Raw genomic sequence first — 24,426 nt, forward strand, 5'->3', positions numbered from 1 at the left:
GAAACCCCTCACACTGATGCAGCACCGCTCTGTCACGACACCACCGAGACAGGCCAGCCCTGTCACGACACCACTGAGACAGGCCAGCCCTGTCACGACACCACTGAGACAGGCACCACCGAGACAGGCCAGCTCTCTCATGGCTTTCATTTCAGAACCTCTATCCACAGAATCATTCCCATACCCACATCAATATCATCCTTATATCCACTTTCCATACAGAATAGTCTCATGGTTCATCTTTGAAACACTACCACCTAAAGGAAGTTCTCATGTCTCAAAACTATTTCCTACCAAGCTATATATAAATATATATAAAACACTAATCTAATGGTTTTATGCACTCGGTACCTCTACCAACTAGCTTGTACCTTGTCTGGCCAACCACTGAAACCTGGTCATGTAGCGCTTCTAATATTGTTGACTCCTTATGGTTTTTAACTTGTGTTGTACTCTGCCTCACTTGTAAGTCGTTTTGGATAAAAGCATCTGCCAACTGAATAAATGTAAATGTAAATGTAAATATTTGAGGAGCCGTATGTGGCCCCCAAACTGACAGATGTCCCTGTATTGATCCACAGCCGGTACCCCTCTGCGGGGGACGGGGGTAGAGGCAGAAGGGGGCTCCGCTGTGCCCTCAGACAGCCATGCCGAGAGGCGCTGCAGGGCACGGTTTAGGGGCTGCCAGCCAACTGTTACACCCACAGATCAATAAGAAGGAACGAGAGGGAAAGGATTCGTACAATCAGAGCCACCTGCAACAGGTACAGACAGGTGTCAAAAGCAGCAGCCTTACGCGCCTTCTCTCCCTCATAATCACGAAATGTGTCAATATTCCCCCAGTTAGGTCAATGCATGGTGCAGCCAAGCCCTGTGCAGCTGCACTTCCTCATCTTCATTAAAGGTCACCAATTAGTGTCCAATGTGCGGAATTTAATCACGTGTGGAGTATATATTGGACGGCAAAGACTCAGGAAGAGGGAAGTAGCTCAGAGATTCCCCTCAAGTTCCGCAATGAAAATATTTGAACAAAATGCATTGCCTATGTGTGACAGTAATTAACCGTGACTGAATACACACTTCCCTCAATAAAACTGTCAAACTGAAGAGTTGAACACGGCAGACATTTTCATTGGACCAGAAGCTGATTATGAGAACTGCAAGGCAGTTTGCTATTACAGTTTCACCAGTCTCTCCGGCCTTGTGAGACGTAAAGCACTGTGTGAGTATGTGTGTGCCTGAGCGTGTGTGTCTGTGCGCGTGTACGTGCGTGTGTGTGTGTGTGCGTGTGTGGGTATGTGTGTGTGTGAGCGTGTGTGTCTGTGCGTGTGTACGTGCATGTGTGTGAGTGCGTCTGCGTGTGTGTGTGTCTCGGTGTGTGTGAACGTGCGTGTGTGTGGCGATACACAGCTGAGAGCCGTAGATGACCCCTCTGCTCTGATATCTCCTCATCACCCTGTCGCACTCCGGGGTTTAATTCACACAGGAAGCACAGGAGCAGAGGGAGACCACAGAGCACATTCAGCCTGTGGAGACTCCCACAGCACGCTGGGAAACATCTCCAACCCTCAGTAGTATTCCAGGGGGCATACATTTACATTTACATTTATTTATTTAGCAGACGCTTTTATCCAAAGCGACTTACAAAAGTGCATACAGTAAGTACAGCGACAGTACGGGGACAGGATGTGTACAGTTCCACAATGAGACAGTTCTCAGCTGAGAGCAAGGTCTGTTTGAGGACACAGTACTATCAGACATATCTATCATACTTCTGTGGGCAGGATTATCCACTAGTGAAAAAAGTACCAAATGCTTCCTAAAAACACCTCTCTCATTTGCGCTGGTCATCATCTTGCCAGGTCTCAGCGCACAGCTCCCACTTCCTGTCTCCCTGAGTGAGAAAAGGAAGGTAAGCCACACCGCGTACCCTCTGTAGTCTCTATCTTTGCTTTATGTTATGACTAATAAGGCCATATTCACATACACATAACTATGAGGGCACGCGTGCGCACACACACACACACACACACACACACACACACACACACACACACACACACACACACACACACACACACACACACACTCCCTGGCTCCCTGTTGTTATTGTTGAGGCAGGAGTCTCGGTTCTTCTGGGCAGCTGTGGATTGGGGAACACGGCTTTTATGCTTAAATAAAGAGGTAGCAATACAATTCAGCAGTATAATATTCAAAGAGAAGAATCCCAGCACTCTCTGCCTGTCTGTCTCTCTCCAACAGGAAGCTGCATAATACGGATTGTGCCAGCGTAATTCCTTCAGAGGAGACAGCCGTCACAATGAGCCACGCTCAGACGAAGGCCTTCGTTTGAAATCACTCTGCACCCTGGGATGCAGCCCGCTGTGCCTGAGCTGACAAACAAAACGACACAATCAAATCTCTGCTGCTCAGGGTTTCTGCCCCCCCAACGCCAGCTCAATATACGCCAGGAAATTCTGCACGCAGTCAGAGGAAGAGATCAACTCACTAACACACGCTCGACACTGACAGTGATTTTTCACTCTTCTTGATACTGATGCACAATGACTGCCACTGACAGCAGGCCTGACATTCGGCCTGAGCCAGGTGAGGTGTGCTGCAGGTGAGGTGTGCTGCAGGTGAGGTGCGCGGCAGGTGAGGTGTGCTGCAGGTGCAGCAGGTGAGGTGTGCTGCAGGTGAGGTGTGCTGCAGGTGAGGTGCGCGGCAGGTGCAGCAGGTGAGGTGTGCTGCAGGTGAGGTGCGCTGCAGGTGAGGTGTGCTGCAGGTGAGGTGTGCTGCAGGTGAGGTGTGCTGCAGGTGAGGTGTGCTGCAGGTGAGGTGTACTGCAGGTGAGGTGTGCTGCAGGTGAGGTGTGCTGCAGGTGAGGTGTGCTGCAGGTGAGGTGCGCGGCAGGTGCAGCAGGTGAGGTGTGCTGCAGGTGAGGTGTGCTGCAGGTGAGGTGTGCGGCAGGTGAGGCGTGCTGCAGGTGAGGTGCGCGGCAGGTGAGGTGCGCCCCAGTCTAAGGGAGCAGAACCGAAAGCCAGACGGCCGGGCAGCCCGTCCCCCAGCGTCTCTCCTGTGCCACTCTCCTCCCGGTAGCCCAACAAAGCTGCACTGTACTTATTATCATCACTTTTGTTGTACAACACAATGCAGCCCGAGACAAGACTCTAATCAGGGAGCCATGGGAAGCCTCTATTGTCCGGCACTCCCCAACCCCCCCGCCGAATCTCCCAGCGAAAAGGAAAATAAGGGGGAAGGAGAACGATTAGATACACAAGGATGGGATTAAGGACTTTTAAAGGAGACAGGAACAAATGACAGCGCACAGTCAGTCACGGTTTCAGCGCCGCTTTCTAACGGAAATAATAGTTTGGGATAGCAGAGACCCAGTCCTTCCTCAGGGCGCTGTAATTTGAGCCGGCACTGTGCAGCAGCTACGCCGTTCCCCAATGGAATATTCAGGAATATTCTGAGCAGCTTTCAACCTTCAAAACTCTGTGCTGGGAAATTTAAATTTAAGTCATCCTCCCACTCACTTAGGTAGCACTCCATAAAAAACAATATGAAATTTGATCTGCTGTGCTGTAGAGCTTTATTCCCAGTAAGATAATAATACTGCTAAAACATCATTAACATTTTGACATAACCAACACTGGAGATTAAAGAAAAAAAAACAGCGTGTAAACCACTGCGTTTGCATGGAGTGTGGGAGAACCGAAACGAAGCAGCTTGCAATCTGATACTGAAAACAGTCCCAGGACAGTTTGCGAAACATCTCTTTGACCTCAGACAGCTACTTAGCAGCGCTGGCATGTTGACACAACTCTCTCAATCCATCAGGAGACACAGATTGCAGAGATGGGAGCCAAAATGACAAAGAGGTGGAGGTTGGGGGGTGGAGGGAGTCGTGTGAGGTCTGATAACATACGGCGGTGAGCACCTACCACCCACACTGATCCCCAGGAATGGGGTATTTAAATCTGGTATTTGCAAATGATGGAAATTAAATGGTACAGGAAATTGAAGTACTTTTCTTCCCGAAGGATGTGCATGAGTGTGTGTGTGTGTGTGTGTGTGTGTGTGTGTGTGAGAGAGAGATAGTGTTTGCATGTTTGTGTTTGCGAGTGTATGAGACAGACACAGAGAGAGAGACAGAGGTCACGCTTCACGTACCCTCCATTTACATCAAACACAGATTGGGGATTACAGCTCCATCACATCACAGTCGCCATCCCCTTCCCTCCCGATCAGAGTCTGTCTCACACACGTGCCGATCAGCCATCATGACACCCTCCTCAGCTAGACAGCAACGCACCTCCTCTGAACAATGACCGACCTACACCTGCCGGCCTCTCTGGGCTTTTAAAAGCATTTTTTTTTCTTTGACACAGTTAATGTAAACTCAACATCCACAGCACAGAATATTTCTACATAGCTGCTGCTAAGTTAATGCAGTCTCTCTACACTGCCCCCTTGCTCCTGACACCTTTATACAACGAAGGTAAAAACCCAACAGTCCCGATCATGTGACCACAGAGTCAGGGAACGCAGCTCCTGGACTGCAGCGAATTCTGCACTGGACAAAGGAAGATGACACCACTACTGAAAAACGCATCAGTTAAAAAATGCTTATAATGCAGACAGGACTGCCGAGGTCACAGGGACTCCAAACTGACACAGTGCTGATGATGTCCATCTCACACCGAGGGACAATCATTGGTCTCTGCTGGTCAACTGCTGTAAGACCATGCTGTGGTTGGTATACGCTACATGATAAATATACAAAATGGTCAACAGCAGGTCAGATCTGATTGCTGTGGTCATCACTTCTAAAAAATACATTGTAGAAATAGTATATTTTTTTAAAGCCATTTATCAAATTGAACTGGCAGTCTGACCTCTATCAGTAATACAGAATCACAATATAGTGTCTCGGTAATTGCAGCTTGGAATTGGAATCGAGCCAAAGATTCTGGTTGGCGTGTTGCTAGGGATTGGGGCTGGAGGCAGGCCTTCCCTGGACTGTCACTGGCCAAACGGAGAGCCCGTGTGGGCTGGATTTTGGTCCCCTTTATCAATTTAGGTTTTCTTGACATCTAGATTCAATTACGACTCCACAAGGCCTGGCGGGAACCATCTCCTCACAAATGGAGCCACGTTCCTCTCTCCTGGGCTCTGGTCTTATCAGCCTGGCCAGGGCACCCTCCTTCAGCCCGAACCCTGAGCCAACCGCTCAGAGACAGATCGCACTTCTGAGGAGTGGGCTAATAGAAAAATAGATTACTGGGACCAAAAAAGCCTTCCCAATGCAATATTCCAGTGGGGGGGACGACTCACTTTCTCTGTGACAATAACAATAAAACACATATCAAATAAAAGAATCTATTGGATTACCACTAAGTTCATCTTGTTTCAGAAATGCAAGCTCATCATTTTCTTGCCAGTGTGGCTGGTCACCGCTCACTGCTAACACTAATGCACCACAACATGGACCCTCTACTCACTGACCCAACAGAGGCAGGGAAACAGCAGAACTCAAGTCCACCTCCGACTCACCACCACACAGCGACAGGGTTCCACTGTCTGTTTAGGGGCCAAACCAGGTCCTAACACCAGGGGGACTGTACAAAACTAAACAGATCCGGAAGCTGCCAGACAGAACGAGGAGGACGAAGTTTTCATTTTCAATTTCTTAAATCTGAGCTCAAAGTTTAACGAGTTTAACGAGTTCAATAAAAAGTGGCCAGCAGAGACGACCAAGGGGGCCGAGTGAAAATTAGCTGGCAAGAGTCATAACTGCTGCCATAAGGGTGATGAATAATAATTCAATACGAAGAGCCTCTAAAAAAAAAACAAATTGGTCAAAGTCCCATGTTGATGGGTCAAGTGCTCCAGAAGGAGATTGAAGAGTTCAAGTGTTTAACAAAATGTTCAAGATGGCAGAAAAACCAGCATGGCAGACCTTATACACGCATGGGGTAAAACTGGGCCTTGTAAGGGGAGGTCCCTGTGTAGCTATGAAAGTCTGTGACCTCTCTGACGTTAGTGATTTTTAAAGAATTTTTTGAAAAACAGAAATGAATTCAACTGTGAAAGCGCCGCTGAGAGCCTGACCAGCTCCACGCAGACAGGGTTTTTTTGGCGCAGGTCTGCTCCTGCCTGCCAAGTCTTGTGAGCCTTTGATAAACCAAGTGATAAAGCAACTTTACCCAAAACGTGTCGGGGAAAAAAAAAGAAATCTGAACAAATACAATAAGGATCAAGCATCATCAGCACTTGCGCCTCTAAAACCCACACAGTGACAGCGCGAGGCTCTTTGAGAACCACTGCTCTACCGCAGAGCCAAACCCAAACGAGTGCCTCCCCCCACAGTGATGACTCCTCCACCGGAGAGAAACCCCCAGACCACCCAGCCTCCGGTGGCCCCCCCAGGCCCGGCCCTGCTGGGTGGAGAGAAGACCACAGCCGTCACCCCACAGCAGCTTCACCTCATTACCACACACCCCCTCCGCACCGCAGAGAGTCAGGAGCAGGTCTGTGACCCCACACACAAAGAGGGGTTTCATTCTGGCGAGCTCGCGCCACACCCCACCGCAGAGCTGGGCCTTGGCTGCTTGTGGGTGGGAGGCACACGCCTGTGGGACCCCTCGATTACAGACCTCCCTCTTGGCCACTCTGAATGAGGCCTTCGGGCTGGAAAAGACAGACTGCCACGGCCCGCAGCGTCTGCATTGGCCTCTCACTCGCGGTCTCTTCAAACGATTCACAACAACAACACGATTACAGCGCCCTCCTCCCTCTCTTTCTCCAGTAATACAGCCTCTTTTCTGACTTCTTAAAAAGTCACTTCAGCATCAGTCATTTTCACGTTATGCTCTTAAAACACAAAACCACAAAAATCTGATTTACTGAAAGTAGATTAAGATTATAACCTGAACCCCCTGAAAAGGATTTCCATAAGGATTATTGCTCGCCCCTAAAACAATTGATCAGACTAATTGTGCGTGCGCAATCTTACAGAGAACATGGAGGAAGGGAAGTGTTCTTACTGTAACTGAGCACTCATCACCTGACAGAGATAATTACTGTAAAGAGAGCCAGCATGGGTGCCACTGATTAATCTGTACACAGCATTAAGAAAATTAATGTGGATTAAAAAGGAAGAGATTATCTTTAAAGCACAACAATGAGCACTGTAAACCAGGGAATTATCAAAGTAGGATGATTAACTGTGGCTCCCTCTGTCTGTGAGTGCTACTTAACCCCCCTCTGTACAGTACAACTCTGGCTCTCTGATTTAAGGTAACAAGACATTTCAAATTGCAATCTCATTACTGCATAAATCAACACTACTCAAGTCATATCAAGTAAAACACAGCACACAGGACTCACTGTCGGGAGAGGAAGTGCTCATTAACATGTAGGTCAGGTTGTAACCGAGAAAATGATGCAGTTATAAATCTAGTTTGCAATGGTTAGAACACAGTGAAATTTCTGTTCAATACATTTCGACAGATTAACCTGTGATGCAACAGAGGCATATTATCTGAGCTGTTAACAGAAGGCCAGTCCTCCCTCCAGCAGTTCCCTCACAGAGTTATAACTGTGAGCTGGCACAGCCTTTCCGAAGAGTAAAACAAATGTGGGGCAAAAGCATGTCAAAGCCAATCTGGTTAAGAATCATCTACCTATCCATAAACATCTGGTTTAACAGAGATCATCGTGCAAAAATAATACAAATGCCAAACATAACAGAACACACGACTGATTTAAAAATAAAAAATAATAAAAGATTGAAGGAATGGATGTTTAGTGAGAAAAACAATCTATTGAGATATATGTCAAATGTATCCAAAGCACAGCATCTTGCCTGTTTTTCCCTTCAATCTAATAATCCAGTTTGTGTTCTTCAGGTGAAGAACGGCACGGCCCTCTATGTCGGAGGGCCTGGAACATTCTCCACTGCCCCAATAGAGAGCACAAGGGTGTCTGTTCTGACCGTCACCTCTGGGGTCAAGCTTGTGGATAAACACAGGGATTTGGAGAGGCATTTCGAGGACCACCCCATCCCTCTCTCTCGAGAGAGAGGTGCCTCAAATCACTGGGAACCATCTACAGAAGAGCAGCAGAAAGCAAATACGCGAGCTATGCAGATAACCTGCTCCCACTCCAGGCAAGAGTAAGCCACACACCTCCACACACACCTGCCCCGTCCGCAACTCTGAAAACAGCAAGGAGGAGGAGGAGGAAGGGGAGGAGGGCCAGGGGGATTACGCACAGGTGTGCAACAGGTAGACCTTCCCCGCCAGGCAAGCGCGGTGCAGGCGCCGTCTCAAGGCATTACGCCGCATGGAATCCTGTACAGATTTACTGATATTTACTTCATCTGGATGGTATATCAAACCCACTGCACATGTTAAAACAGCTGATCCACATGTCATAAAGGCCCAGCGTATGAGCTTTCAGCCAGTCAAAATACTTCACGTTCAAGACTTTCTAAACAAACAATGTTAAATTTCATGTTCTTACTATTATAAAAGATCTTTCCTGACAAGTCGTGCTGATTCTACAATTCTTAAGATTGATTTAAAAGAACATTCCTGCAATTTTCCATCTCTCTCTTGTACAACACAAACATCGCTTAAAAGCAAGCCAAAGGAGTTAAACGTGGTTGCATGAAGCTAAAAAAGGTGTTTATACCAAAAGAGTCTATCTGACCTTATCTGTGCATCTTATAACTGCTCCTCACTGCTGACTGTTATCCACAGTAACTGAGCTCACACGTGATCACAGACAGTGTCCATACACAGTGCACCACACCCAAAATCTCACTGGATGCTGAGGGCAGAAATAATGCCCCGTACCTCTCCATCAAACACAGGGGGGTACAGGCATTTACCCCAGGAACCGCCCGTCAACCAAATCCTACCCAGTCAAATCACAACCACCGAGTGGTGAGTTCACACAGGCTGAAAGGCAACATACTCCATCAGAAGCCTCAGGATCTCCCAGACTGGGAGCTCACAGAGGTCACCCACAGTAGAGGTGAGTGGTGGGCAGGTCTCACTTCTGTGCCGGTGTTTATTTTGTTATGCACTGCTGAACGGTAAGCCGGTTCTGTTTAGGGTCGGTTTTTCCTTGTTCCTGGGGACACCTGTCACAATGCCTATTTACATTTACATTTATTCATTTGGCAGACGCTTTTATCCAAAGCGACTTACAAGTGAGGCAGAGTACAACGCAAAACTCTTTGGCCCTGTGGCAGAGCAGACAGAAGCCAAGGTCAAACGGAGGTCACTGTTGAGGACAGGATGACGGGAGGGACACCAAATACGAGCCAAGCATTCTGAGCAGGCCTTATGTGGTCTGCAGGACCTGGGGAGGGAAGGAGGAACAGGACGAGAGCAGCCAAATGCAAATGGGGCCAATATTACATTAAATTACGTCATTCAGCAGACGCTCTTACCCAGAGCGACTTCCAAATAAGTGCATCACTATGCTAAGAGTAGCTATCGAGTATATAGAACAACATAGAACACAAACCCAGGAATCACAGCCCTGTCCAGTTGGAGGTACCTCCTGATTAACCACAATGGTACTTCATGAGTGAGCCTGGTTCTCCAAACCTGTCCCTCACATACACTTTAAAACTGGCAGAAAGCTCCAGGCCTCTGTCCCCACTGCAGAGCACAGCCCGGAACAGTGAGGAACACACACTGCTATACCTTACTAACACACCCAGCACTGTCGCTCACAGAAACACAACAGCCCTCAGGCCAGGCCAATTTACTCTGTCTCCTCAAAAATACCCAGTAACAAATGGCACATCAACACCAGAATAAAACGTCTGCACATCACCTGCTGATTAATGACTTGCTGAACTTTCAGTCTAGGTAGTGCACAACCCTGGCCTCTGTGACACTGAGTTGGTACTGAATATGAAAGAGTAATGATTTTGTGAGTTGGGCTCATTTTTATGTGACATTGTTCATTCCCAAATTCAAGGCATGCAGCTCCTGAATGAAGGAAACCTTTCTACCCTGGATCGATTATTTTTAAATAAAAAAGTAATACGTCCACAGTCATAACCGCCAACTGGCAGAAAGAGCGAACACCGACACAGGAGATCCATGCAGAGGCCATTTCTCGGAAGGTTTTTTTTCTTTTGGAGGGGCGCGTGTTGGATGGAGCTGCACCCAAAAAGAGCGAGAAAAAGTGCCCTGTGAAAAACAATGATAAAGCAGAGCGGAGCGGTCAGCAGACGGCCCATGTGACCGGGCGCAGCGGTGGATTAGGGCTCGTAAGCCTATTAGTGCGGTTTGGACAGGGGGACCACCCGGCCTCCCCTGCCACCCTGCCCTGACCAGATTAGCCCGTCCCAGGCCCCCTACCGCCACGGCACGGCCGGCCTGCCCGCCACTCCCGCCCCCCTCAGCCATCTGGACCGAACCATTGCTGCGGCAACCAGCGGGACCCCCCCCGTCTCCCTAAAGTTAAAGAGATTTTCTGCCCCCAAACCCCCCCCCCCCCTCCCCAATTCATCTCTCTGCCGCTCTACCAGCTCAAACGGGTTTACAGGGGGCAGGGAGCTGCCTGCATCTGTTGCCTTTCCTGTAATGAATTAGGTTAATTGGCCTGTCTAAAAACAGACAGGTGAGGCTTTCAGGGAAAAGCCAAATGAAAAGCAATGCTAAGGGTTGTCAGTGTGGTGCACTTAATCCTGAAGCACCCAGCCACCCAGGACACACGCCACCTCTGACACAGCACGCGCATGCAAACGCACACACCCCCACACAAACGCACGCACGCTCACACACAGACATGCATCAAAACGCACTAACTGTTGACCCCTGGTGCTCCAAACCTCAACAGATGATGACAGATGAAACACCATAGCACTGAACACAATTCATGTTTAGGTATGGAAAAGAATATCAGATAGACCCCTCCTCTCCCAAAACCTGTCCAACTGCACAGAATATAATTTTTCTACTATTTTTCTATTTTTCTAAAAACCACGCATTTCATAAACTCATCACGTCTCCATGTTAACGACCTCACGGCGAGAGAAAAAATATTTGTCACCAAAACCCTGGGTAAACAGCCGGCAAGACACAAACAACTCTCCAAACATTGGCAAACACCCACACAAACAGAAATTAATCCCCAGTCTGCACTGCCATTCTAACGAGGAAACTTCCTAATCTCCCGCCTCACACGGGCCTGTACGGCCACTCCCACACAACCAAAGACAAACCGCCTGATTTTAGCGCTTTGCTTCCTGTTTCTACCACCTTTAGCCACCGGCCTTCATCCGGCCTTGGTGGGGGGGGTGGGGGGTAGGGGGGTCGTGCTGGAGATGGGACCAGGGGCAATACTGAGGGGTTGCACTCAGATTGGGCTTAATTGATTTGGAAGAGGTCCACAAGCGACAGCAGGTCATCTGCAGAGGAAAACCTTTTATTGCTGATCTTCTGACAAAGGGGAAGCAAAGGCAGAGAAAAAGAGAGAAAGACTGGAGAGAGAGAGGGAGAGAGAGAGAGAGAGGCAGAGAGAAAGAAAGAGAGTGAGGGAGTGAGGGAGAAAGGGGGAGAGAGGGGGAGAGAGGGAGAGTGAGGGAGTGAGGGAGTGAGGGAGGGAGAGAGGGAGAGAGGGCGACAGAGAGAGAGGGAGAGAGAGGGAGGGAGGGAGAGAGGGAGAGTGAGAGATAGGGAGAGGGAGTGCGAGAGAAAGGGGGAGGGAGTGCGAGAGAAAGGGGGAGAGAGGGAGAGTGAGGGAGTGAGGGAATGAGGGAGGGAGAGAGGGCGACAGAGAGAGAGAGAGAGAGAGAGAGAGAGGGAGAGTGAGGGAGTGAGGGAGAAAGGGGGAGAGAGAGGGAGAGAGGGAGAGAAAGAGAGAAAGGGAGTGAGGGAGTGAGGGAGAAAGGGGGAGAGAGAGAGGGAGAGAGAGAGATAGGGAGAGGGAGTGAGGGCGACAGAGAGAGAGAGAAAGGGAGTGAGGGAGTGAGGGAGAGTGAGGGAGAGAGGGAGAGTGAGGGAGTGAGGGAGGGAGAGGGAGTGAGGGAGTGAGGGAGGGAGAGGGAGTGAGGGAGAGAGAGGGAGTGAGGGAGTGAGGGAGAAAGGGGGAGAGAGGGAGAGAGGGAGAGTGAGGGAGTGAGGGAGGGAGAGGAGGAAAGAGGCAGGGAGAAACTGATCTCTAGTCCATAAGAAAAATCAGCAAAGCCACGGTAGCAGTGACTGGCACATAATCCGGTAATGTTGCTGGATGATATTTATACGCTGGCGACCTGAGGAAATTAAACCGAGCCGAAGCAGAAAGGGGCTCTCGGCGTCTGAGCACGCTCTCTTCGGACCCGTGTTCGCGGCGGCAGTGCCACATTAGCGCCGTGAATACGAGCGGGAGGCAGGCGCTGAAGGGTATCAATGATTTTCAGGGTTTTGAGGGACAATGCGCGCACGCACAAGGCCGGCAGCCGCTCCGCTCCAAGCCTTTGTGTGCATCAATACCGCTGCGCACGCTTTCCGAAACGGGAGGGGGGGGAACAGAATAAGAAATTGGCTTGATTTCCTGCTCTGGCTAATACGCAAACACTGAAGAAAGTAGGTGCAGAACGGGCCAACACACACAGCACAGCCTGTAATTCACACACACACACAAAGGGGAGCTTCACAATGCCGCTAAATATAGCCGTTAAGTCTTTGACCCCTCAATTTTTAACCTTTTGATAATGCATTTGAATTAAGGGGAAAAAAGAGGAGTTGCATGCAATTTGGAGATACTACTGAATAATCATATTCTGTCACAACCCCCTTTCTGATTATGCAATTCTCCGCCTTGCGTTTCCCTGGCACAGGCACAAATAGAAAAAGGTACGGCCTGACACTCTGCCATTTCAATGACAAAATACAATCTACCGCTCAAATAATTCTACAGAGGGATTAACATTTCTGAGGTTGAGCCAGAGATTAGGCGTGCGGATCTTCAATTTCATCATCTTCCTCTGGCACAATGGCTTATTCTTCCCTTTTTTCATCTATTCTCTGATGAAGGGTCAGGACAGCTTACCTCCTCGGCTGCATTCATTTCATTTCTACATTAACCAGATACCTCGCGGCCGTCAGGGCCTCTCTGCTCACAGGCAGACGCGCCCAATCGCAAACCACCTCTCCTCTCTTCTCCCCCGAGCCGGCCGCTAAGGCGCACGCTGCCCCCTAGTGGCAGGATTCCTGCACAATTTGTGCTGCGCTGTGTGGCTCTGCTGTGAGGGTTCCGCACTGGGCTGGGAGTTTGGGGGGGGGGGGGGGGGGGGGGGGACTCTGTCCTGCCAAACCCACAACCTGCCCTGGAGAGCAGCCAGACAGCTGGCCCCAGAGCCGCACCGGGAACGCACTCACGCACGCACGCACGCAGGGGAGGGGAAGGTATTCGCACTCACACACACACACACACACACACACACAGGAGAGGGGTAGGTATTCTCACACACACACACACACACACACACACACACACACACACACACACACAGACAGGAGAGGGGAAGGTATTCACGCACACACACACAGGAGAGGGGAAGGTATTCTCACACACACACACACACACACACACACACACACACAGAGGCAGCTTCACCGCGGGCTCGTGGGACAGCGGGCAGCGCTAACACCCCGCTGGCATTTCGGGTCAGAGTTTTATTTTGATTTTTCACTAATTAGGTGCACAGTGTGCCCAGAGAACCTGCAGGGAAGTGATCAGCGCATTCACACGTGCGTCCGTCTGTGTATGAGGGCAGTGATCAGCGCATTCACACGTGCGTCCGTCTGTGTATGAGGGCAGTGATCAGCGCATTCACACGTGCGTCCGTCTGTGTATGAGGGCAGTGATCAGCGCATTCACACGTGCGTCCGTCTGTGTATGAGGGCAGTGATCAGCGCATTCAAACGTGCGTCCGTCTGTGTATGAGGGCAGTGATCAGCGCATTCACACGTGCGTCTGTCTGTGTATGAGGGCAGTGATCAGCACACATTAAAGACAGTCACCAGCTTCATATCACACCTGGAATGGCTGGAATGGAAGAGCTGGGTCCTGGGAATGCTACTTCCATCCCTGTATCACGCTTTATCTGGTTACTTTATTTTTCTTTTATCTAGTCTATTTGTACTTAGCACATTTTTGGCACTTTAAGCTCAATTTTTATTTAATATGGTTTATCACTGAAGGGGAAACGCTGCAGTCTTCAAACTCCAGCTCACCGCAGGACCGCAGGAAGCAGAACACTGGGCCACAGAAAGCAGTCAGAGAGAACCTGTTCCAGTCAGACCCGAGGTGTTCACACAGCCTGCGTTATGGATCACAGGATACGCTATATGAAAGTCATTTAAATTCGGTCAAAAATATTACTGTTTGAAAGTGCCACATCGCCCTCTTTGGACAAGATGGGTACTACATGCTGGTGCTCAGTTTGGCTAAATGCTGTTCAGTTCTTATTACCCCCAGTTGGGCTGTATAAACGTAATCATAGAAACAGTGAAAATTCAGCCCATGCACAAGCAAGAGAAAACTCAACTGCATTAACAGAGTGGTCCATTTTCAGAAAGAAGTTCTGAACTGTAAAAATATTGTCTTGAACAAACTACCACAATTAAAAAGAGCACACTGTACACACATATCGAAGAGCAGTGTGCAAGCTAAAAATGAGGCCTACATACATACTAACAGAACCGGTCACTCATATGTCTATGAGTGAGGCAGAACAGTCTACAGGCATTTAAAAATGTGACAATGTGTTATCCAAAGTGAATCAAACTGCATCGAAGTGTACATCTGTTTGCACGTCTGGGGTGACAATACATCCCAGACAAGCACAAGAAAGGTCGTACGAATATAAAGACACACACACACACACACACACACACACACACACACACACACACACACACACACACACACACACACAGTCTTGACAGCTTGCCAGGATGATCAGGTGCCAAGTGGGGCCAGTTAGGCTGGCTTTGATGTCGGCCACGCTTGGCGAGTTCTCTCCCTCTTCCTTTTCTCCCCCCCGACGCTGTGCCCCCCCAGCCCAGCGGGTCTCTCCCCCTCCCCAGCCTGGCTCAGGGAGGCCAGCAGCAGGAGCAGCCCGCGTTCGCCTTTGATGGCCTCCCTGTTAGAGAGGTATGAGCAGAGAAGTGGAGCTCAGGGGCTCCTCTCTGCCCTGCTTTGCCTCTCACAGCCTGTGGAGAGCGGGTTTGGTCCAATCAGAGAGAGCCGTCCCACCTCTCCCCTGCTCTCCGGCTCCACCCCCACTGCCCGGGCCTGCACTACTCTGAGGGGGTCTGACTTCACTCCCCTGCCTTTTAGGGACACAATGGCCTCAAAGTAGAGGAGGTGCTATACACCCCCCCCCCCCCCCCCACCCCCGGCCTCAATCACATCACAGCATTGCAGAGAATCCCTCTGCCCTACCCCCAGAGCCTCCACTACGCTGTTCCATTCACACTTTACTTTCACTACACAGCAACTACACGCACACCCAAAACTACAGCTAAAACATCACCTCTACCATATTTACACAGCCTAAGAGAGAAACCCCCACGAAATGACTCAAATACCATTTCAGAGTGATCACTGGAAGACATAAATAATTCATATTGCAACTTAATCATAACTGACTGGTAGAAAAGCCAAACTGTGGAGAATGAGGACAGAAAAGACTCCCAGGTCACAGGAACGAACCCTGCACATACTGTGTGCATTCCACCGGGCTCCACAGAGTTCTGTGCAGTATGAAGACATCTCCGCTGTCACAGGCCTGGCAGGGGAAAAGCGACACTGTGGCTGTTTTTCCCTGCGAGCTGAAGGCAGGCTGGCGTGTGTGGTGCGGGAGCGTGTGTTTTTATTTGTGTTTTATCTGTGTGTTTGTTGACAGATGGGGAGAGGTGCCAGCACAGCGAAGCAGACCAGCATGGCCCCCGCTCTCTGCTGGGAGAGCAGACGGCAGGGAGGCTCCTGGCTGGACCGGCGCCCGGGCCTTGGTACCGATCCAAACAGAACCCCCCCAACCCCCACCCCGCTGTCCCAGAGGCCGGCGGGCTGAGCCAGAAACAGCGAGAGCAGCGCAACGCCACCTGAACCAAGCGGGCAAGACGGACACCTCAGCCAGCAAGCGTGCGGAGGACATCGCCCCTGTGCGCTGCAGTACCACATGTCGCCACTGTGCGGCGCACCGCTCGGCACCGACGCCCGCAGGGCTACACTACAGCACAGGGGAGCTGAGGAGCAGACTCAGCTGGCCGCGTTCCACAGATAACAAAAGATGTACAGCTGAGGATGGACGTTGGCCAGAAAGAAGTTTACCCTGTTTTACACTCCGCTGACTCAATGAACACATGCAAAGGACGAGCAGACGGAGGACGACTGAACAATCCGATTCTGAACACTGCAAACACAAACAATATTGAGAAAATAAGGACAGCAGCAGCTTGTGGTGATTCAGAGGGGAAAAAAAGAGAACACTTGGTACCATTTCAACACCGGCTGTAGCTGAAAAACTCAGGCACGCTTTTTGAATTTTCACAGGCCAGCATTTCAATGTATTGCAGACATAAACAATTCACCCAAGCCTCAGTGATGCTGAGATATGGAGCAGAGCTTTCTCTTAGCCATTTCTCATTAGCCTAACTCAGCTAAGTGCTGGAGGTAGTCCATCCCTCAGAGAAACGAAGCAGAGTCACTAATAAGTGATAACTGGTACAGCAACTGCCATTCTGATACTGCCACAGCACAATGGAAATACAGAGAGGCAAACTGCCACAACAATCACCTGGGATTAATGTGTTACAGCTTCAAACATACAACTGCAAACCAATACACTTTTACACACCTGTGCATAGAACAAACCATGGGATTACCCTACGCATTTAGACATTATTGTACGCATACTGTAATTGTGAAAATAAGAGAATATACACCCTCATATGTGAAACTGCAGAAGGTAAGTTCAGGTGTGGAAGGTGTGTGCTGTGACCCTCCAGGCTGTGGAGAGTAGAGGGGAAGCCGCCATCGGCAGTGACAGCTCCAGAATAACTGGGCTGCCAGAGGCATGCTGGGAAAATGACAGGGGAAATGCGAGTCCCTCCAGCGGACGCGATTACAGACCTGCCCCCCCCCGCTGTGGCCTGAGGAAGTGACTCTCTGACTGGAGTGGAACTACCCTCATCCCTGTGGGTACTCCCCCCCCCCCCCCCCCCCCCAAACCCCAAACCCCAAACCCCAAACCCCAAACCCCAAACCCCAAACCCCAAACCCAACCTCGTTCCAACCCCACCCTAATTTTGGCTTTGGGTATAAATTTAAAGATACAGAAACCTGGGGGACAGTGATGGAGATAGGAGGCAGTGAATAACAGGGAGAGGATCCACACCAGGAGGGTGTGACCACTGATAACGCCCCTGTACTGCAGAGCCGGAGCTGGGCCAGCACCAGCTGGAGGCGAGGCCGGAGGGCCCGGTACGCCACCACGGCTCCTCCACCCCAGAGCTGCAGCACACAGCCTTCCCCCCGGCGTCTGACCACATCCAGGCTGCCACACACACTCTGACTGCACGGTTTCCCAAACCTACCCTCCGCGCTAGTGATACCTCGGGCTGTTTGCTTTAATCAGCAATGTTCCTTTCACTGTTCCCATCTCCCTTTCATGTTTGTCTGTGGTTAGCCAGCTCGCTGACTCTGCCAACGGCTCATGTGAAGGTAGGCCAGCACCAGCGGCACCAGGCCGAGCTGACACGTCAGCGTAACGGCAAGACCGTCCCGTAACCCGAACCAAGGGAGTCAGCCTGGTCCTGGAACAGGGGAATCAGAGGCTCTGAGTATCAAACTCAAAGGGAGACCAACAGAGAGACTCAGACCCAGAGATTCAGCCTGCACACTGAAAGCGATCCTCCCAGCATCTCTCAGACACTCATTTCAACCTGGGCCAATGGCCATCACCAAACAAGCACAGAAACCATGAGTCACAAGGAAATAGGTCCTGCGCTTTGGAAAAACTGAGCAGACACACAGACTTCAGAGCTGGGACTGTAGCTAAAACACAACTGGAAACATAACTTTGTCACAGATACAGAAATCAGTTATACTTGGTTGCCTAGCTGATTTATGACCACACAGCGCAGGATGAAATAAACAGGGTAAAGCAAAGAAACAGAATTTTCTAAGCATCTAATTGGATTGGGTGGATTACTGTGTTCTGCAATTCTGGCTTTTTATGGCTAGGGGGCAGCACTTACACAGCAAATGCTGCAAATGTCTTTGAGGAATAAAGAAACAGGCCTCACATTTTCGATAACGAAGGTCCACTCCTTGTCTTCAAACTCTTCTGCATGAGGGTCCTGAAACACAAAAGCAATATGAAATATTCATTTTATACCAAACACAACTCGTCCCCAGCAATGAATACTGTAAATACTCCAGTGAAAAATTGTATTGCATTACTTTCTTATATAACTGCATCTACTGAGATAGACAGAATGAGCTAAATTGGTTGCAGCTATGGACTTGCTGTGTAACATTAAAAACATGTAAGCAATTAAATATAACACATGCTCTATACAGGATGACAAGCAGAATCAGAATTTTCACAGCGCTGTTCAATTCCATATATTTAACTAAAGCATTTGACAGGAATGTAACGTTCAGCAGAGTTTCAGAGAGTTTTATTTCAGGGGTTTCTTTTTGAAAGTGAGGTCACTGCCCTGTGCATCTTCCTTCCTTCCTTCCTTCATTCATTCATTCATTCATTCATTCATGGCTAAAAAACCCTGAACCTTCACTTCACTTAAACTTCACCTCAATACCTTCATTAAATAAGCTCAATATCCGCCCCCCTGTAACAGTCACCATCCACTCATCTGGATACGGTGAGTGACGAGGTGATGCAGTTTCACAGTCTAACAGCGGCACCGTGGTGTGCGGTGTGTGCAGCTGGCTGTTCAGGCCTGCTCATACCCCTCCAGCGTAATGAAGCTGATGCATGCTTTAATGAGCTCCACCGCTGAGTGTGAGAGCACCACGGAGTTTACGGCTTCCTCCGGAGACTGTCAGCTGACAGGGCGGGGCTGTTAGCGCCCAGAGGAGGAAATATAAATGGACTTCAGTGAGAGGACTGAGAGGACACTTAAAACTGGGGTATGCTGCTGCTCCGAGCCACAGTCACATGGCCGGGCCTATGCATAAAAACACACACGCGCACACACACGCACACATGCACACATGCACACAGAGGAGTGTGTTATAGGCCGAGTAAACACACAGCAGCTCTGTTACAGGACACCTGAAACCAGCCCAAAGAGAGCTCTCCTGTTTCTGCCCTGACAAATACCCAACACTCAGCATGAGACAACATGACAAAATATCAAATTTCACGAAAGCAGAAAATGATGAAATAGCCCTGAGAACATGACGTGAAATCAAATTACCACGAGACTTAGGTATTATATATGTTATATATGTAATCCACGTTTTTTGGCACAAAAAATTGTGAGTGGAATTTTTACTTGACAAAAAGCACTTTATCAAATGGTTAGGTTCAATCCATTGTTCCTATTGGTCAGTTTATATTCCAGTTGTGACAATATTCATAGAAGCAGCACAGGTAAATTTCAAACACTGTTTTAATATCACTGTACACTGACAAACATGAATGAATCCGTTACAATATTTAACACTAAAAGGTAGGGTACGCCCGTAAAGATGGAAGCCTTTACCACCTGCTTTGAGAAGAAAGTAGTTCTTGTAGTAGGGAAGCAGCTGAACTATACTGTACAGTTAATATGAAATAAAGAAGTCTGAAAAGATAGTGTGTTACCTACTGCATTCACTGGCAGCAGCAGATGCTGTTAGGAACATTACTGTAGAAATAGCCTCATAACAAGCTAGGTACTTCATCCAGGCAGTTTCATGTAATCAGTACAACTTGCTAAATCCGTCCTCTCTTTTTGAAGCCAAGCAGCAAACCTTACATTCACCTAATTATGGATTTGTTTCATGAAAGTAATATGGCACTCAGACTGTATGATTCATGCTCTTGTGGCTAGGGGTTTCATAAAGTAAGGAAAATAAAACAAAACTTGCTCCATCGTGTTATATTTTTATGTCCCTATCAGTTTTTCAGAGGAATATCCTTTCATCATGATTTAATTTCGTGAACTCCATTTTGTGAAATGTATAGTACTGTGAGCTAAATACAACATCTCATGCTTACACCCTTCAAACACAACTACTCAGGGCTGTCTCAGAACAACTACATGTGCTGACCCAACAGCAGTACTCACACATACCCGAAGCAACTACTTCCACTCTGTTAGGGCTACTCATAGTCTCCTAATGCAACTACTCATAATCATACTCTCCTAACGCAATTACTCACACTCATACTCTCCTAATGCAACTACACACTCTCGCACTCTCCCAGTGTAGCAACGCACACTCATACTCTGTAATGTAACTACTTCCACTGACCCACGCAAGCAGCTCCACTATATACCAGTTTATACCTGCGTATGTAGCAGTAACAGGACCGTGGACATAGCATGAGTGCCATTCACATGCAGGCTGACATGACTAATGGACTCCATTCTGCAATTATCCATTGTGAAACGCTCCGTAAAACTGACACTCACGTCTGGCAGCTTTATGTACTGAGCTGTACGGCGCCTTAATGAAACATTTTAAAGGCGTTTTAAAGAGGACAGCCAGTCTATGCACTGTAAGGCTAAACTACATCAAGTACTTCACAGGCACTGCAGTATACTTCAAAGGCAAGGAGACACAGTTAAACTCCAGCATGAGGGTTATGGTCTCCACCCCCAGCCCGCAGGCCGGCGTGAGTCCACAGGAAGATGGGTTTCTCGTGCCCCTTCCCAAATACCCCGGCCGATAGCCATCTATGCTGTCTAATATATACAATAGTGACTACAATCTCTGTTTAACTCACAGCCACATAAACAGTGTCATGCCAGTTGTCATGGTAATGCAGGCTTGCATAGACTGCTTAGTTAATATGAGAGACGAAGTGCCGTCAGAGAGGGAGCGATAATGTGCAGTCTCCGACAGGAAGCTGGCATAATCCAAAACAGACATCTGTTGTGCTGTTTTCATTCAGAAGCAGGAGAAGAACCCAGTGTCACAAGATAATATTACTCATCATACATAAAACCTTTTTACTTCCATTCCAAATTGCTGTGTGTAAGCACAACCATAGTACCTCAAACACTGATGTTATGAAACCACTGAAATTGCTTGGGCATCTTAACCAAATATCAGAAACTGAAGAAAAAGCTGATGGGTAAAAAACACAGCTGAGTGAGCTTGCCATCAAAACTTTGCTACAGCAGCTACAGTGTGGCAGACCAGCGTGTGAAAAACAAACACACAGGTCCCTCATCTCTTCATTGTTACCGACTCTGCAAGTGGCTAGCTGACACTTCAAATACGCTTCCACAGACCAGAGAGAACACAGCTTGGGGTAGGGCTTGAATAGCGTTTTGCTCACATTCACTGGTCTGGGAATGTTGTTAGCCTGGTCTGACACTGTTACTCGCTTAAATTGAATGAATTGATACATTTATGTTCTATTGTGATGGAAGTTGCTCTGGAGAAGAGCATCTGCTAAATGCATGTAATGTAATGTAATGTAATGTAATGGAGAGCGCCATGGCGGAAGACACTCCTGCCTCATAAGGTGTACAGCCAGGCACTACTGCTGCCAGTTTCTAGCCACCACACTTCTACTGCCACAGTGTCCAGCACTGAGCTCTCCCACTGCAAGCTGAGCCGAGACACTGCTTTGGTGCACAGACACCACTTCCGTAAGGCTTTTCCTTCCTCCTCCTTTTCTAAATTGTGTGCTTGGGCGGTCCTCAAAGAATTCAAGCAGAGAGAGGTTGCGATACGCTCATGCGAACTGCTCAGAGAGCCGTGGGGACAACGGGCCGTCTCAGCTCCTAATGACCGAAATCAGCTGGCAGGTGTCAGCTAATGACTGAGATATCAGTGCTCTCAATCCTTACGGCTGTCCTGTGTCATTCGGTTCTGACCTGACTGCGGTCTGAGTCACTGCGATCGATTCTTTATTTTAGTTATCATGAGAGGTTTAGATCACAGACAGTGGCTGGAGGTGGCCTGACCATTGGGGGCCTCAGGTGCTCGCAGGTACCTTGAACAGGGTGACGGTGATTTCGATGTTTTCTGGAACAGGCCACACCACCACCCCTCTGTAAGGGTTTTTAATCCCAGGCTGCCAACTGTGAGACTGCGGAAAAAAAAAGAAAAAGAGAGAAGAGTTCTTAAAAATGAAAACAGTTCAGTTTTACAATCCACACATAGGATAACACAATTTTAGCTGCAAACACAAGCCCACACACTGTCCCTTGCAAAGGTAAGCAGTTTTCACCTCCCGGAACAGAGGGGCACACTGTTTGCTATTTACTGCAGAACCACACAATCGGGCTAAACGAAATGCCAGACGATATTTTCTCCTAAAGAGAGAGGAGCCAGGAGCCACATTGCCAATGTGTTAAACATTAAAAAGGTCAAGCCAATTAGCAGCTAATGACACAGACAACTGGTCTGCTGAAATTGTTTGCAAAGCCAGGCTTCAGTTCTCTTCAGTTCAGTTAATCTTAATTCACCCAGTCACTGAGTCCCCAGCTCCTTCTGGAGTAAACAGCATGGACCTGCTCCACACAACTCACCACAAACACACACACACACACACACACACACACACACACACACACACACAGGTATGAATAAACGTGCTCCGACCTTGGAGGATTTCCGCCGACTCCTGCGTGTCCACACCACCACCAGCTTGTCCGGTTGCCTGACAGAGGAGAGAATTTAAATTAGTGCCAGTGGAAATGCGCCATTTCACAGATTTCACCACTCCTCTACTGATCAACAACCAATGTGTCCTACACCAGTGACCACTCCCTTCTCTTTGTTTTTATATCATCTTTCTTTTATACCTACAGCCTTCAACACTGGTCATCAGCCTCAACCCTGCTAGTTTCAGATTGGTCTGTACAGTGTTGCTTAGAAACGGGGGCCTAGCCAGATGTACTGCTTCTCACTTTAGGGCTGTGACACTCAGTCTCTAACACAGGAGGGCCGGTACTGTATGGAGCCAACCAAGACTGGTCCTGCATTCCACAAAAACTGTGATCATATCCACAATAATTCAGCAACTACACAACATAAACACCACAATCCACTGCATCTCACGATAAGCACTTTCATACAAATGCAAGTAGAGATGACAGCCAGGAAGGCGTTTAATGTCCACATACTCTAACAGCCCAATCATGACACGCCCCCAATCAAACGAGGACAGTGAAACGCTCATTCAGGTCACAAACCTATGCAGGTTTCTCCTGCGGTCACTGAGTCCCAGGCCTGAAGGCCTCCGTGGTTTGAATAAATGATAAAGCTGGCCTCCTGGAGCAGGCTGCAGGGGTATCAGGTGTGCCCAGGTAGCGCTACCTGTGCGTCGGGCCACGGCCAGCGCACTCTACCTCCTCTGCCTTGCAAGGGAGATCAGATTAGCTGCTAAGAGGCTCAGCCAGCCTGCAGTGGCTGTAATCTCACTGCCAGCTCTCAGTGCAGTGAGCTCTGGGTGGACGCTTCAGGCATGGGGGCAGGAGCAGAGAGAGGACTCCTTTGGAGAAGTTCGAGTCACTCCAGGGGGCTGACGTATGAACCCTGCATGCACACATGCTAAACTAAGGGCAGATCAGCATAGACACAGTGTGTGATTCAGTAAAAGATTCAATCCTAAACTGAGAGCAGACCAGCATAGACACAGCATGTGATTCAGTAAAAGATTCAATCCAAAACTGAGAGCAGATCAGCATAGACACAGTGTGTGATTCAGTAAAAGGTTCAATCCTAAACTGAGAGCAGACCAGCATAGACACAGCATGTGATTCAGTAAAAGATTCAATCCTAAACCGAGAGCAGACCAGCATAGACACAGCATGTGACTCAGTAAAAGATTCAATCCTAAACTGAGAGCAGATCTGTGTATTCCAAGTATGCGATTTACTAATGGTGGAGAATGTTCCCACCTTCACAACGCGCACACTCTCACACTGCAGAGCGCTGGGGGGGGGGGGGGGGGGGGGGGGGGGGGTATTAACACACCATGGCTCAATGCCGCGTCTGCAGGGAAACACAGCTGACAATCCCTCCGCTCCTGCCAGAACACTGCGTCTGCAGCAACACTTTACAATAATCAGCATCAGGAAAAGCCCTTTCAATTAAATACAATGCACACTTGCCAATAACAACTCTGCACATGAGCTAAAATATTCCCAAAAGGCAGTGCATGTAGGTGCCAGTCATCTGAGGTGGATGGAAATGTGTCAC

At 48.8% G+C, this 24,426-nt stretch overlaps 1 protein-coding gene across 4 annotated transcripts in view; it reads right to left on the minus strand.

Annotated features, from left to right (window-relative positions):
• The window catches only part of ehbp1 (EH domain binding protein 1), a 131,026-nt gene that overhangs the window by 89,219 nt on the left and 17,381 nt on the right, over positions 1 to 24,426 (minus strand). For all 4 annotated transcript variants that reach the window (XM_036546482.1, XM_036546481.1, XM_036546479.1 and 1 more), the window contains exons 3-5: positions 22,825 to 22,882; positions 22,214 to 22,309; positions 18,336 to 18,389 (exon numbers count right to left, since the gene is read on the minus strand). In XM_036546482.1, the coding sequence (XP_036402375.1) occupies positions 18,336 to 18,389; positions 22,214 to 22,309; positions 22,825 to 22,882 (208 nt within the window). The remainder of the gene's footprint in view (positions 1 to 18,335; positions 18,390 to 22,213; positions 22,310 to 22,824; positions 22,883 to 24,426) is intronic.

The sequence above is a fragment of the Megalops cyprinoides genome, chromosome 15 (genome assembly GCF_013368585.1).
Source record: "Megalops cyprinoides isolate fMegCyp1 chromosome 15, fMegCyp1.pri, whole genome shotgun sequence".
NCBI lineage: Eukaryota > Metazoa > Chordata > Actinopteri > Elopiformes > Megalopidae > Megalops > Megalops cyprinoides.